A 17,316-nucleotide genomic window follows, 5' to 3' on the forward strand; every position below is an offset into this window, starting at 1 on the left:
ATATCCATCATAAAACCTGTCAATATTTGTTATTATTATATAAGTACATATAAAAGAAAGACATGCATTTAAATTATTACAAAACATATACTGTAAATACAGTTTTTTGTATACATGTTGTTTTAATAAAGCCAAATAACAAAATATATTCATTTTTGACACAGTAGTTCCTACATACTGCATTTACAAAAACATGCACATATACATATTTTGTTATGGGTGTTTTATATACAGTATGTAATCAATGCATATCTTCATATACCAATAAAATGTACATATGTGAAAATGATATATCACTTTGGTAACATATATGACATTATCCCTAATTATATAGGGCAATATGTATAACATTATATGGGTTCAGACATAGATATCAGCCTATATTTATCATAAATACATGAGTGCTGAACATAAAGTCGCTCCACAGCACACACCTGAAGCGTGGGTGTGTGTGCGTTTGTGTATGTATTGTTCTAAAGGTCAAGTGCTCTTATTGGAGAGATTGAATATGTACATGTAATTGCAAGTGTTTTTCCCGAACTCGACACTGCGCCTCTCTCCTCCACACAATGCAATCTCTCCATCTTCCACCCCTCCCTCACATTCTGTCCATCCTCCACAGCAGAATGAAAAGAGCTATTTGCATTGTGTGTGTGTGTTAAGCATGTCTCCTGGGCCTTTTTGAAACTATTCTATGGGTGCTTCAGCCATGCTATTGAAGTAATGAGAACACTCCACCCATCTGGTCATCATGTGCGTGTGTGTGTGTGTGTGTATGAATGTTTGTGACCCCAGATCCAGCAAGGAGCTGCATTGCACACAAGTAAAACCAGAGCTCATCCAAGATTTGATTTCCTTGACCAATAGATATGTCCAGCCAGTAAGAAGGGATTTTCAGTGGCAGGCCGCCATCGGTGGCTTTGGTTCAGGTCAGGACAGCAGCTCAGCGGTGACGAGAGGAACCTGATATGGCTGACAATCAGAGTCCTAATGAATCTAGAATGTTCTTGATGGTCACAGTCCTGCTAAATCCATTGTGGAAAGAGGAAATTCATCCTACAAACGCTTCAGATCATATTTCATATTGTCCTTGATCATTATATTTTGTGTGCTCTCAGCTTCAGAAAGTTTTTTGCTCTAATTAAGGAATGTGGGTTATAATGTCTAGTCATTAGTGGTGAGATCTTTCCGTAGTTCAGTGATGTCAAATGTGAGAAAAGGGGAATAAACAAGTGAGCTGCCTTGCTGTCTTCTGTTGGCCTACACAGACAGCTGCCTATAAAGTGTGGCTCTGTATCAAATGACAGTCTTGATGTGAACTTGCATACTTGTGATTATCATTGGTTTAGTACGTATCTTAGCTGGAAGCAACTGTTTGAATTTAAAAACATCTCGATGGGTTCTTACAAACATGTTACTTTTACTTAACAAAGCATTCATTTTTCGTGTGGATATCTTGTGGTTTTTTGTGATGTTTTATCAGCTTTTTGGACTCTCATTTGATGGCACCCATTCACTGCAGAGGATCCAATGGCGAGACAGTGGTGTAATACAACATTTCTTCAGATCTGTTCCAATGAAGCCCTTGGAGGGTGAGGCCTGATGAGGCTGAGTACATTTTAAGCAAATATTCATTTTTGGATGATCTAATTCTTTGAATGTAATGAATATTCATTTTACATACAGTACATTTTAATGGCTAAATAAGTATTTGAAATTGTTGTCAGTATAATTATTATTTTTACATTTTACTTTTAATTAATTGTTTAATTTTTAATTACATTTTTAATTAATTCACACAAAGTATAAAATTTTTATATCAGACATTTATCAGTTTTCGTTATTTGTGCATCTCTATTTTATCTATTTTACTATGAAATGAAATGCAAATATATTATCAACATCAAAATATGCCATTTTGAGAAAAAAACTGAGATTCATGCAATAAAGCCTGTTTTGTCTGGCTTTGTCTCTCTCTCTCTCTCTCTCTCTCGCTCTCTCTATATATATAAGTATAAGGAAAATTGATGTATACACTTTTCTTAATATTATTTGTTGAACTTTCAATTTACTAGAAATTTACCTAACTATGACAACTTATGCATCTGAGAACCATGGAAATAGTAAAAAGATAAAAAGCATTATAATACGGTTATAAGCATATATTTTAAAATGCCACTAGGAAAGAATCTCATCAACTTGCCTAAAAGATCTCTATTTTAAAGTATGATGCTTTAATCGGGCCAGTGGTGAAACTTTGGGTGTTTGGAGGTGGGCCCCACACTCTTGTCCCCCCGGAGAGCCGGATGAGTGCTTTAAATGAGTCTGGCCCACTTCAAAATCCCTTTGAACTGCCTGAAGTCTGGCTCTCTCTGATACTGCGGGGGTTTTGAAGTTTTGATTTATAACTGATTAACCTTTTGGATTTTGCCAGAAATACTAAAAATGACAGACATTTACATGAATGCACACGTACACCATCAGCTCTCTCTTCTTCTGTGTTTCTGACTGGTGTTCTCTCATGCTCACTCTCTTATTCTCTTTCACCGGTTAGGCTTTTTTTTCTGCCATGCAGAATTTCTGTGCTTTTGTGTTCTTCTTAATAATTCATTCGTTATATTTGGAGGATGCTTCTGTCTCTGTACAGTGTGCATACACACACACTCCTACAACATATCTTTAATTAACATAATTGAATTTTCAGGTTTTATCAATTATTTATGGCTGGTTAAAGGTTTCTGACAAATGCAGCCCATTAGTCCTATAAAGACTGTAAGCGTATAAATGCAATATTGTTCCAGTTCAGTGGTTATGATGAGAAGACCTCTGTAGCTCAGGGCAAACTCCTGCATAACACAACACTGACAGAGAGAGAGAGAGAGAGAGAACGAAAGGATAGAGAGAACAGAGAAAGGAGAGAGATGTAATAGTGGTCCGTAGATAGTGATCCGCATTTTAACAGCAGATGACAAACAGTTGCCCATCTGCCCATATAAAACTGGATTCTCTCCAGGGACCCCAAAAGAGAGAGGAGAGTGAGAGAGAGCATTTGTATATGGAAATAGATTGATATCACTATTTTGGCACATTTGGTGTTATTTTTTCATCTTCATTTGACTTAATAAGTTTAGTTGACTAAATCACAGTCTTTGTTACACCAATAAAGCACATTAAAATTTAAATTGCAAATAAATATTAATTGAACGTATATTTAAATTTTTTTTTAATTTATACAATTTATTTATTTTTTAAATATATTTTTGTATTATACATATTAGTATCATAATACTATATGTAAAATACATATATTTAAAATTATTTTTGGCAAAACAAATGGAAAGTTTTTGTTATACCAATAAAGTTCATTCAAATTGAAAAAAGGGAAAAAAAAAATCAGAAAAACTCAAATGTCAGTGATCGAAAGAAAGGGTTCACTCAAATCTTCAGCTGTCATGTTGATAGCTTTTTTAACCAATCAACATGTCACATTCACCCAGAGTTCAGCTTGACCTCCCAGTGCGTGATGTCATGGCTGCAGCAGGTCATGGAGTCACTATGATCTCTCGTCCAATGGGAGTTTTGCGCATGACACATGCACATGATCTCATCCATACAACAGTTCCATATGGATCTGTTATTTCTGCATCTGTGTCTGTTACAAAAGCAGGATAGCTGTCTCCGTGGCCTCAGAGAGACACTAGAGATATGACCAGAGATGAGGTTGATACTTGTGTGTGTGTGTGTGTGTGTGTGTGTGTGTGTTGTCACACAGTCTGAAGCAGAGCATATGACAATAGATCTCTTAATTTAATAGAATGTGTGTGTGTGTTTGTGTGTGTGTGTCTGTCTCCTGAAACTGTTATAGCTGATAGAGGGGGAGGGTCTCGAGAGGGCTGAGGGGGGCCTGATTTGACCCCAGGGGTCGTGTCTCTCCACTAGACCTCATTTCATTTCATTTTTACTGATAAAAAGACTCTCTCTTCTTTCTTTCTGACTTGCACACACATTCATTAAAGATCTGCCAAGATTTAAAATGTTACTGAAAATAGATGATCATGCCTCTTATCTTCTTAAGCACAGAAGGGACTCATTTCTGAACACATAAACACCCTTAAATGAATATTCTGAGTTAAATACAAGTTAAGCTCTATTGACGTTTATAGACAATCATTTTGACTAATAATGCAATTACAATAGAAGTCAATGGGGAAAACAAATGGTTGTTACGTGGACTTTGATATTAAACATGCATTTCTGTGATTTTTGTGTTCTGAACTGTTCAAAAGGATGCATTAAACTGCATCAACATTATTACAATATTACATTATTACAAAACATTTCAATGAAGGAGGTTCTTTTGATTAGATTTTCTGTTCATCAAAGAATGTTTCATAACAATCTACACAAAATATATTTAACAGTAACTGTTTTCAACATTGATAAAAAAAAAGTTTCTTGAGCATCAGATCAGAATTTTAAAATGATTTCTGAAGGATCATGTGAGACTGAAGACTGGAATAATTATCGCTGAAAATTAAGATTCACCTTCAGAGGAATAAATTACATTTTAAAATACATTTCAATAGAAATTGTATTAATATTTCACGATATTATTATTATTATTGGTGTGTGTGTGTGCATGCAAATAAATGCAGACTTGGTGAGATAAAAAGACTTCTTTTGAAAAAAAATCTTACCAAACCTAAATTAAGACTTTTGAACTGTATAAAATTAAATTTTTTGACAAGATGAGTCATTTTTCATGGTATTCAGTAACATATTCAGGTAAGAGATAACATAATGTATACTGTTCATCTATCACAGTTTTTATACATTTAAAAATAAATACAGTATATATTTGAATAAATACACACACACATATATATATATATATATATATATATATATATATATATATATATATATATATATATATATATATATATAGTCACAAATGCAAATGGTGCCTGTGAAATGCAAAATTCTTTTAGACAAATAGTAAAGTCTGAGTGAAAACATTTATTAAAGCAACACAGGACCAAACTACACTGCGTAATAACAACACGAGACATAATAAAAAAATGACTGCACACATTAAACTCAAAACATAACCTCAAAATGTCACAACACAGAATGATCACACAACACAATGACAGATATCAAACCGCACCATAAAGCCAAACAATGCAGAAGATACTGCCAGATGATTCTTGACTGCACTAAAGCTACAGGAAACCAAACCCACTTTAAAAAGCTACAAATGTAATGAGACCGGATTATTCTGCCGTACTTCCTGGGGTCATATAGACATGGAAAACTCGATCTACTTGTTTTCAAATGTTGCGAATCAATTTTTCACACTTGGCAGACATGATTGGAAGCGTTTAGTGTTTGGAAAAGTGGAAGACATCAATGATGTACTGGAAGGGGAAGTTACTTTGTGGTGGGATGCCATTTAGTTACTCTCTTCTTTTTCTCTTTCCATCTAACAATCTCACCCTTTATCACACCCTTCTGCAACTCTTTTTCTCTCTCTCTCACACCCCTCCCCCCACCGTCTCTCTCTTTCTGATCCATTTTTCATGCTTCAATCTATTTTCTCTCCTCCATTTGCAATGGTTTACTGTAACTTGTCCCCCTCCCCGTCCCATTCTGTGAGTGCATTATGAGATTCTCTCTCTCTTTCGGTGTCCTTGCCTTTCCCCGTTTCTCTCTCTGCCATATTATCTATTCCTCTCATCCCTGCTCACGTAGTCTTTTATCTCTCTCATGGGCTATCCATCTCTCTCTCCATCTCTCTCCTATTAAACACCACCCCTCAATTAATCTGCTCTCCATTCCTCTGTTTAAGGTTATAGCCCAATCTCTCTCTCTTTCTCTCTCTGCAGTAATTGCTTGTGTGATCCATGATACATGCTGCTGTCCCTTAAAAAGCGTTCTTTGTTGACTGGAGTGCAGCATACACACACATGCACAAAGCAATGTTTAGACTTTTATTATGCACCATTTTTTTTAATTTAAATATAACAGAGGTATTCAATTATTCTAACCCAAACTTTCAGATATTTCATCCCCTTCACTTTTCGGGCAACAGCTATTGTGTTTCAAATGCTACAGTGTAAAAGAAAAACTTTTTTGAAAAAGTTGAAAAGAAGAAAAGAAAAACCTGTTTGGTAAAGAAAAACTTTTATTCAGCATGTATGTATTAAATTGATCAAAAGTGACAGTAAAGAAATGTATAATGTACTTTCTATTGTAATCCTTAAAATATTAATCATAGCAACAGTTTTTATTCTTATGATAACAATAAGAAATGTTTCTTATGTAGTAAATCAGCATATTAGAATAATTTCCAAAGGATCATGTAATGGCTGCTGAAAAATCAGCTTTGACATCACAGGAATAAATTACACTTTATAACATATTTTCAAATAGATTCTAAGAATATTTCACATTACCCCTATTTGCTGTATTTCTAATCCAACAAGAATGCAAATGGCTAGCTTTCTCCAGTTATAAAATATTATAATTTCTAGGTATATTATAAGGTTTAAAATATGATTCCACCTGGATAAAGCATCCAAAATTTACAGGTTGTTGTCTGGGACAGGACACAGCTTTGGTGAGCCCATCTTCACGGCTGCGGTAGAGAGAGGAAAAAAGGACAAGATGTGTGTGTGTGTGTGTGTATTTGTTTCAACGTGCTTACACATGAGAATCTCATATTCTGTTGAAACAAATATAGACTTACACATGAAATCCTGAAACCAGCGTTCTGACCGGTCAACCAGACAGGATGTCCACTCCCTCAGGGTCACCTTCTTATTCTTGTTCTTGTCACATGACCTACACGCACACACACAAACACCATAATGTTGAAATCTACAAGTGGACTCTCTTTGCCTCTATCTCTCTTGTTTTTGATTTCTACATGTCTCTCTCCGCTGCTATCAGCCGTAAAGGACACCACTCACATTAGAACAGTAGGAAGGCAATAAGCATTCACAGCTTTGAATGAGAGAGAGAGAGATTGAGAGGATGAGCGAGAGAAGAGAGATTGAAAGAGGATGAGAGAGAGGGGTGGGTGACATCCTGAAGGCATGTGTACTATAATCAGAAGGGTGCTGGGGAGGGTTTGCGGTAATATTATGCAAATACATAGAAGGTCAGACAGAAGAACACATCACAATATCACATGTGTGTGTCTATAGGCTGTGTGTGTTTTACTGGAAGAATCTTTGAGCGCAGTGCTCCAGTGGCATCCGCTTGTAGTGGAGCTTTCTCAGATCTCTCCTGTTTAACTTCCCGTCCCTTTTACGATCCAGCAGAACAAACCTCCTCTAAAAAAAAAAAGGATCAGGATGATTTTATCACAAATTACAAATGAATAGAAAAGACGATCCCCATTCCGTTGGCTGAGATAACTTTTTATGGGTTTTCTGACTTGTTTGTTGAGACTTATTTATTCTCATGTAATATTTAAATTAATTAAAATCTCTTGAAGTACTTTATAAGTATTGTATTGAATAAGCGTTCGATTAGGAAGCTAACATCTTATCCTACAGGCTTAAAATAGAGCTGACATGTCCCAGATGAGGCTATTATACACTGCGCACTTACACTACACATTATGTAATTTGATTGACATAGAGTGAATTTTAGAAGGGTAGTGTCCTAAGGGAACGCTTGAAATGGATATTCACACTATCTATTTTTTAAATGCATGTTGCTATTGATCTTTTTGTGAAGAATTCATCCATGCACGTGTTTCATTTTTTTTTTATAATTATCATTTGTGCTGGTAAATTTTAATCAAATGCTTTTGAACTCAATCTTTTGGTGAAACAACAGACTCCTCTCCAGATTTTTTCCAATCATTTCATCGTCATAAACCCTGGCACTTTCTTACGATTGACTGCAAGCTCACATTCAGATCTGCCTCTTATCTAATCAACAACCAGAATGAATTAAATCTCTGCCCTGCGTTCCTTTTTTTCTGTTCGATAATCTGTTTCACTCGGATGTGTCACAACACTGAGGAAAATATATGTTTTTCCATTTTAGGGTGTTGCCATTAAGTTTAGCATGATTTTAGCCCCTTTCTTTCTACCACATATATTGAAATCTTCATTTGATCTTTCAGTTAGAACTGTATACAGAGTTGTTATGTTTTTATCAGGGTTCCCATTTAATAATTTAAAGCTAATCAATGTGCAGGTGATTTATAATGTGTATTATATATAGAAATATATATTTTTTCTTTTTTTCCCAATCAAAATACCCTGAAGGTAATTCACTTACTTGAAGTTTAATCTAGAGACCTGCCTGGAAGCAGACGGTTAGCGTTGAGGGTACATGAACCGGTTAGTGTACATGAACCAAGGGTTTATTTTGACTTTTGACATACCAAACACAACAGCAACATTTGTTGTAAAGTATTTGAGTGTGTGTTCTGAAAAGCAAAAATGCATGCTAAGTGTGAATGATCTAAGGGTTGCATATGTGTAAGTGATCTGAGTAAGTTCAGTGTGTTTCTTAGTGTTACCTCTGCAAGCTGGGTTCGCTGTGTGTGTGTGAGGCAGCTTTGTGAGGGAGCGGCTGGTGTGTATCTCTCTCCCATTCTGCTGAGGAGTAGGAACCAGTCCAGCAGACGGTACGGGAACTGACCGAACTCTTCCTCAGAGCACTCAGCCTTGCTCACTGACAGAGAAACCACAAGAGATAAAGAGTTTTCAGACAACATCACTGGACACAGTGGTTGAATGTGCATTTAAGCATGATTATGTTTTGTGTGTCTGTGTGTGTGTACCAATACAGGCTCCAATATGTGCCTTGCCGATGCGTCGTTTTTTGCGGCAGGCCTCCTTGTGAAGAAGACACTCATTGCTGTACGTCTTCCCCAAAACGCTGCACACTGGTGCCACCTGCCTGTACAAAACAACACATACAAAGTGCTTCTCGACGGGGTCTGTTCAGAGTCAAGGACCTCAGGTAAGTAACCATACTAGACACAAATAATACAATTCAACAAACCATATGTTTGGGCAAAAATAGATCATTTTGTAAATGGAACGAGGAAATGCTTTTCATATCTTTTCTTGCTGACCTCACATGCTGTGCGCCATGTCAAACTGTAAACTGTTTTTGCATGAATTCATCTGTCACTTAGGAGAAGGTGCCAAATTTGACAGATGCCAGGTTGGGAGACATCAAAAAAATATGAATACAATTACAACAGAAAAAAAGAAAATACAGACTGCATTAATCTCACTTCCAGTAATGGATAATAATAGGCCTAGTTTGGACCTATCAGTGTTTTGAGCAGTAAACTGGCAAGAAACGGTCAAAACACACATTTAGAGACATTTAGAAAACCAAAGTTGATGATTTAAAAATGTTGATAGTATAGTAATACTAATAATACTAAATGATCATGATAAATAACGCTGGTACGTTGGATCACCACGTGATGTAGAAAGGAGTAAAGCTACTTTTATTTAACAAGTTTAGAGCTGTTTAATAGTTGTTGTTTTTTTAAGATGTTTAACTACATAAGGTACTGTCTGTCTGAGATGTTTTAATAAAAACTGCATCAGCATTTTTTAAATATGTTAATACTGCCCTCAAGTACATCTACCCCGACCCTGCATGTGGCCTTTATCTGCATTATGTGCACAGAACACATATACCAGTAGTTTAATCTCTGGGTTGCTGGTTTGATTCCAAGGAGTCTGTGAGCCGTAAGGAGTGTCTTACGTCATTATTCTGTTCTTAATCATGACACTGAGTTCTGAGCTGCTCTGTTCATGCCGCTGGCTCGCTGTAAGTAGCTTGGCAATGAAATCAGCTCAGGTGTCTTGGAAAATTGTTATTAAATTGTTGGTGTGTGTCTTACCGTGGGCAGGTCTTTGGACACACACATTTAGGGGCGAGAACTGCCCCCTCCTTCACTACTTGGCACCAGGAACCAATAGGACTGTGACATTTCAACAACTGACAAAGGGATTCTGAAGATGAGAGAGAGAGAAAGAAAGAGAGCGAGTTTAATAGTAAAAAGAGGAAGCAGCTTTTTATACTGAATAAACAATGTACAAACCCAGTCATAAAATAAGACTGGCCTCACCAGGATCCACTCTGCCCAAATATGGCCTCAGCTTCTCTTCAGCCTGCCTCTGTTTACGCTGGGCTCTTCCAGCCTTACACAAACAAATAAGATCATTCACATGGGATTTGTGTGTAAAAATGTATTTTTAAGAGCATTCACTACTGTTAAAAAGTTTGGAGTGGGTAAAAAGAAGGGTCTTATGGGGCTCAATGTATTTGATCATAAAACAGTAATATTGTGAAATGTTATATTGTAACCATTTATATGGTCTGTTTTCTATTGTATTTTAATATCTAATGTATTTCTCTAGCTGAATTTACAGCAGCTATTACTCTATTCTAATATGCCAGTGTTTAATTTGGTGTTTTGATCTAATTTGGTGCTTCAGAAGCATTTTTTATTATCAGTGTTGAATAGTTGTACTGCTTAATATTTTGATTCTATGATAACTAGAAAGTTAAAAGGAACAGCATTCATTTTTTGTATTTTGTAACAGTGAGCTACATAAACATCTACAGACACAGTCTACCAGCAGGTAGGTCTGGCCCATCCTGGCAACCAAAACAAAATATAAAAGCCTCTTATTTTTATGTGCTGTCTGTTAGATTCACGACTTTTATAGTAAACAGCAATGAACTGCAATTTATTTTTTACGTCCTTTACTTGATCTTTGAGATCTTCAAATATATGACAGAATTAATGAGCATGCTTAGGGGTTGATGGATGAGAATCATATTGCGAGAGCATGTGTGCAGAAATATGCTTTAAAAAGATGGAGAGACACATGTAGAGAGGAATGAAGAAGCATGCACATTTGCAGCAGTCTGTTAACCATTACAGCACAGTAAGCGTGAAAGCTTTCACAGTTTTTAAAACTTAGACTCACGCTTTCATTATCTTGTAAACTCCAACTATCTTTTAATTTTTTTTTTTTTGTACTGATAATATTCTGTAATAAACTTGATATAAGCATATATATTTTTAAATCAATACCTTTTTGCTTGTTCCACACAGGATGGAATATTTTTTTATGATATTGTTCTGGGTAACTGGGTAAAATTAAAGGGGTCATTTGATGTTGCTAAAAAGAACATTATTTTGTGTATTTGGTGTAATTAAATGTGTTTATGCAGTTTAAGGTAAAAAAAAAAAACACAATACTGTTTCTCCTCTATGCCCCGCCTTCTGAAACACGTTGAAATTTACAAAACTCATCGTTCTGAAAAGCAAGGTGTGTGCTGATTGGCCAGCTATCCAGTGCATTGTGACTAGCTAAATTCCTCAATTGTGTGACGGAAATGTTATGCCCTTAATAACTGTGATGCTGTGTGTCCTGGCACGACAAGACAAAAACAATAAAACCCATTACAAATGAGCCTTTTATTGAATCCAGTAGGTACATAATTACTGATTATAATGACTTATACTGTCTTTTTATGTGTTGCATTGCGATTTGCGCTGCGTAAACATAAAACCATATCTTTATTTGTGATCGGAGTTACGACTGCTCAAAACTCGTGGTCGCAAATTATTTACATATGAAAATGTACTTACAGTCTGTGTCAGAAGTGACAGACTGTGCTTGCAAAATTTGAAACTGCCCCACTTTATAGAAACAGACACCGGCATTGAAGGCTACTACTCTCACAGGGAACAGTCCTCATCCTCCACAAATTGCGTTGAACACATCTGAATATTTGGGTTGAACTGTTCCGGAACAGTGTTGTAAATACAACTTTACCACTGATTTCTAGTTGTGTCTTTTTTTGGAAGGCTAAACAAAGTAGCTTCGCTGTCACAATGGCACACACAGCATCTCAACATGGCTGCACCAACAACAGTGAAAATAAAAGTTACAGTATGCCTATTTTCTTTGCGTGAACAATTGGGCTGTGCTAGGGGCCGTTCGCATATTGCGCCTAAAACGCTCGGGCAGTTGCGCCACTGAGGCGTCTGGCGTTGCTGAGCAACCATGACGCGCGCTCTCTCCACAAAGACGTGGAAATTTCAAGAAAGGATAAGTGGATTTGCACCTCTAAAAATCGCTTGCAGTTTCTCTGCTACTAAATTTATTTCAAAATGGCAACCCAAAAACAACTATGGTCAGCTGTTCCTTCATCTTGGCTGAGCTTTCAATGTTGTTGCAGGGAAGGATGAAGCTGATTGGTTAGTTCTTGTCACATGACCTGCGGTGCGCTTGCAGCATTCTGAAAAGTTGAGATGTTTTTAACTTGATGCGATGCCGACACACCTGGAAAAAACGAGCGCGTTGCACCGCGTGCGCGTCTCGACCGCGCCGCTTCCATTATGTGTGTGCATACCGCTAAACGAAAATGAAAATGAGCGCGCAAAAGACGCGATATGTGAACGGCCCCTTATGCAAATCTTCCCACATTGTGACGTAGACATATTTTAGGGGTTGTGGACGAGTCTTAACTTTTATAAAGAAAATCTCTTTGAAATTGATACTTTACAGCTTTAAAGATCTTCTTTATGCACCAAGAGCTTGTAACACTCCAAAGAGAAAGGAAAAATAGAAACCACATCATATGACCCCTTTAACAATTCAACATAAACATTTTAATAAACAAGTCACTTTTTAATTGACTTACAACTGCTTGTTAGATCCATGTTCTAAAATGTAGCTAAACATCACAATAAAATACATCATTCAATTATTTTCTAAATTAACAGATAGACATATTTGCATATTTAATTTGTGTTATAAAATGCTGGTAAATACAGCAATAAAACAATTCATTAAATCCATACATTAAAATACATTAATAAAGCGGCTAATTTAAATGTATTTTTTAAAACTGCTTTTCAAATAAGCACTTGCCAGTTGCTTTTTCATATATAAAATCATATATCTCACATATTCATATAGCTCACCAAAGCAACTATAAACCTCTTACCTTGACGACACCGAGGTGAAGAGTGACTGTGAAGAACAACAGATGACAGAGCAGGTGCATTTCTCACAGAAGGATGTTTGTGGATCTGAAACATGAGTTCAACAGGTGACTTTTAAAATGTAGATCCAGCAGTTATGACTCAGAATCTCACCCAGAATGCACTCAGATGTATAAAAAGTTTGTTTCTCCAAACGGAAACTTTTCAGAATGAGCGTAAGGGAATGAGGATTGTGTTTAAAATTTAATCATTTTCTCCCAAAGATTTGAATCTTCTTGAGGATATCCTGAGAGACGTTCTTCTTTTCATCAAGTACTGCAACAGAACTAATGAACAGCACACAAAAGACATAAAGAAGAAAACATCCAGGTGAAGACCTGCCCTATCATATCAACCTGATATGTAAAAAAAAAAAGGATAATAGATAGCATAAGAGATCATACTTTTTAAAGTCAAGATAATAATCCTCAAAGCACAAATCTTGATCAAAGCTGATTCTGTCTGATCGCTCTTCTCTTTAAATAACTCACAGTAGTCTCAGTATTGTGTATAAGCCCCGGAGTGCTCATTAGAAGTGTGTGTGTAGAATGGAGTGACTGTATGTTACGGCTCAGAGCAGATAGAGTTACGCTAACAGAGCAGTCGTACTGACAGGATCGCCCTTTCATTCCTTTGCTATTTCTTTTAATTGGTGTAGAAAATTTTATTTTACCAGTCTCTCCTCTTTTATGATCTTTCTTTCCGTGCCTATTTAATCTCTTTGCCTTCTTTTCCTACTCGGTCTATCTCCGTATTCCCATGCAGCCACATACCTTTCCTTTCCCTGTGCCCCTCCTTCAGGTTTGTCTTGTTTCCCCCATCCTCTCTCTTCATTTGATAATCTATTTCTACCGTCTCCTCTTACCTGGCACTCCACTCTTCCATTTCCTCCCCTGCTTTTTCTGGCTTCACCTGAGAAGTCTTTAATTAGCAATCCATTAACAGCATGGGTGCACACACACACACACACACACACACACACACACACACACACACACACACACACACACACACTCACCTCCACTTACACATGGACTGTGAAAAACATCTATAGATACTGTGCAAACCTGAACTCTCTCTCTCTTCTCTCCTCTCCTCCTACTTTGTACTGCATTCTTCCATCTGTTTTTTTGGCCTGTAAATCTTTTTGTCTGTAAAGTAATGCCAAACTCAATGAGAACCAGAGCTCTCTCACTCTCTCTTTATCTTTTTCTCTTTCTCACACACACACACACACACACACACACACACACACACACACACACACACACACACACACACACACACATTTTTACACTGGGCCGGATGGCATGAGTTTAAAACTATGCTTTTGAAATTCCAAAACAAAACTTTTTTCAAACTGTTGTGTGTGTAATGTCATAATAATCCAGAAATATTCACACTCAAGCAATCCTCTTTTGTATTAGTATGCTCTTGTTGTTATTCTTTGGGTAAAGTTTTTTCAGGTGCTGATGTGTCTATTTTAAAGACTTTTGATTGTAGTCACAGGCAAATACATAAATAATGTCCTCTTTGGTGTCCTGCGGCCTTAAGTATCTGACCTCTGTGCCCTTTGACCTCAACATGAATCACTTGGTTAGGACAGTTTGTTTGCCATTCATCACTTTTGCTTTTGTTTGGTGGGAGGTCTCCCACATGTTGGTTCATATGTTATTAATTTAGGCATAAACAGGAGACAAACACTTCCATTATGTACACACACACAGACACACACACACACACACACACACACAAATGTGGAGTGATGGGGCCCTTAATAGTGGAATTTAGAAGCATGGCATTAGAGCCCTAGCATTAGAAACAGTTGTTTGACGGCTCCATCTGGTGTTCACTGAATAAAGTGTTAGCATTGAGATGTCAAGTCGAGACAGATTCTGATTGATTTAAAGCAGCTTCACTGCGATAAACAGGAAAAGAACAATGTAGACCCACATGAAAAAATATAGTAATTTATAGTAAATACGATAGTGTTTTTACTATAGTAAAGTAATTTGTTGTGCTATTTTATAGCTGATGTGGTATACTATAGTAATATATAACAAAATTATCCAATATTGTACCAAGTTTATATTTTATATTATATTACAATAAACTACAGTTTACTAGTAAAATCTTAAATATTACAGTTTATCAGTTCACTATAGTTAATACTACAGTATGCTGTGGCATTCATTAACAAGTGTTTTAAATACTCTAATATATACAGTATAATACACTTTAGTATAGTTCAAAAACACTATAGTATTTACTATATATTACTATAGTATTTTTTCATGTGGGGATGTTCCAGAGTTCATCAAATATGAAACAACTTCAATGTCAGTTGTAAAAAAACTCCACAGAAGCATAATCAAATCAAATCACTTTTATTGTCGCATCACCACAGCACATGTGCCTTGGTGAGTGAAATTTTTGGGAACATGCTTAAGACAGTGCAGAAACAATTTACATACAGTATAGACATACAGACTTATACAGATGACAATGTGCAATATACACATACATATACTCAGTACTCACAGTGTACTAGACATACTTACAGTTAGCAATACACATTATACACAGTATTTACATACAGTTAACAAAACACAATTACGATGGTGCAACATTATACATGAGCTGGATACACAAAATGTCATAGATGTGCATTGGATGGTATCCAGTGGTAGCAGATACATTGTTGTATTTAGTGCAGTACAGTATGTATGTATAGTCCAGTATAGAACTGTGTTGGAGTTAAAGAGCAGTGTGTGGCATACCATGTTGTGGGAGTATGCTGTAGGGAGCTGTAGGGTGTATTAGTTCTGACTGTTCCTTTGTCTGATAGCTTGAGGGAAAAAGCTATCCCTCAATCAGCTAGTGCAGGATCAGATGCTGCGGATGCGTCTTCCTGAGGGCAGCAGAGAGATCAGTTTGTAGGATGGGTGGCTGGAATCACTGATGGTCCTCCGGGCTTTCCTTATGCACCGTCTGGTGTAGATGTCCTGGAGGGAGGCAAGCTCACCTCCAACAATGTGGCGGACAGTTCGCATGACCCTTTGTAGAGCTTTGTGGTTGCCAGCAGTGCTTTTTCCAAACCAGGCAGAGATGCAGTCTGTCAGGATGCTCTCTATAGTGCGGGTGTAGAATGTGCTGAGGATGTTGGGGCTCATTCCAAACTTCCTCAGCCGTCTCAGGAACGCATCAGTGTGTGTAGACCATGTGAGATCCTCACTGATGTGAACGCTGAGGAACTTAAAGCTGTTTACCTGCTCCACAGGTGTCTTGTCGATGGTGATGGGTGTGTGTTCTCTGCTCTGTCTCCTGATATCCACCACCAGCTCCTTGGTCTTGTCGATGTTGAGTGAGAGGTGGTTCTCCTGACATCATTTAGTCAGGGGGCTCACCTCCTCTCTGAAGGACGTCTCATCGTTGTCTTTGATCAGGCCTATCACCGTTGTGTCATCAGCTAATTTGACGATGATGTTGGAGCTGTGTGTGGCTGTACAGTCATGTGTGTACAGGGAGTACAGGAGTGGGCTGAGGACACAGCCCTGAGGAGCACCAGTGTTGAGGGTCAGCGGGGATGAAGTGTTATTGCCCATTCTGACCACCTGACTTCTGCCTGTCAGGAAGTCTAGGATCTAGCTGCACAGGGACCTGTTTAATCCCAGAGTCTATTCATTATTCAGCTCAAGTCAGTTCAATCTGAATTTAATTTAGTTATGTCAGTGTTGATGTCGGAAACAATGCAAATTTCAGTCATTAAGCAGGTCTACAGAAGACATTATTTGACATTAAAGACATTATGTGTCATTATTCATCTAATTTCAGTTCAAGCAAAACATTTTTGGATGATTTGAAAAATGAGTAATACATTTACAATCTAGTAATATTTTAGCAAATTATGTTTTAAATTATATACTGTAAATAGCAATGGTACATGGCATATTTATACAGTGCCTTGTGAAAGTATTCATACTCCTTTATTTTTTCATGTATTGTTATGTTGCTGTCTTAAACTGCTTTAAATTACTTTTCCCTCCACATCAATCTACACTCCATACACCATAATGACAAAGCAAAAACAGAATTGTCACAACTTCATAAATTTATAAAAAAAAAGAAATAATAACTGAAATAAGTGCATTGCATAAGTATTGAAGCACCTTTATATCCTCAAGTATTTTTAGTTATGATGCGACAAGCTTTGCAGAAGCATTTGGCAATTATCCGCCAATCTTCTTATCACCTCT

At 36.9% G+C, this 17,316-nt stretch overlaps 1 protein-coding gene across 6 annotated transcripts; it reads right to left on the reverse strand.

Annotated features, from left to right (window-relative positions):
• Positions 1-6,438: 6,438 nt before the first annotated feature.
• On the reverse strand, positions 6,439-14,174 carry LOC113117534 (SPARC-like protein 1). Of its 6 annotated transcripts, none has more exons than XM_026286274.1 (9): positions 14,079-14,174; positions 13,024-13,108; positions 10,124-10,196; positions 9,896-10,007; positions 8,810-8,928; positions 8,546-8,700; positions 7,228-7,340; positions 6,752-6,846; positions 6,439-6,640 (listed from the first exon to the last, which is right to left on the reverse strand). In XM_026286274.1, exons 2-9 carry the CDS (start codon positions 13,081-13,083, stop codon positions 6,588-6,590), a joined length of 780 nt encoding a protein of 259 aa, XP_026142059.1. In that variant the 5' UTR covers positions 13,084-13,108; positions 14,079-14,174; the 3' UTR covers positions 6,439-6,587. The 6 variants fall into 6 exon arrangements, with proteins under 6 accessions (XP_026142059.1, XP_026142058.1, XP_026142057.1 ...); XM_026286273.1 differs by lacking the exon at positions 14,079-14,174 and adding an exon at positions 13,926-14,052; XM_026286272.1 differs by lacking the exon at positions 14,079-14,174 and adding an exon at positions 13,834-14,052.
• Between the last annotated feature and the right edge of the window lie 3,142 nt (positions 14,175-17,316).

Source organism: Carassius auratus, chromosome 17 (assembly GCF_003368295.1).
Source record: "Carassius auratus strain Wakin chromosome 17, ASM336829v1, whole genome shotgun sequence".
NCBI classification, from domain to species: Eukaryota; Metazoa; Chordata; class Actinopteri; order Cypriniformes; family Cyprinidae; genus Carassius; species Carassius auratus.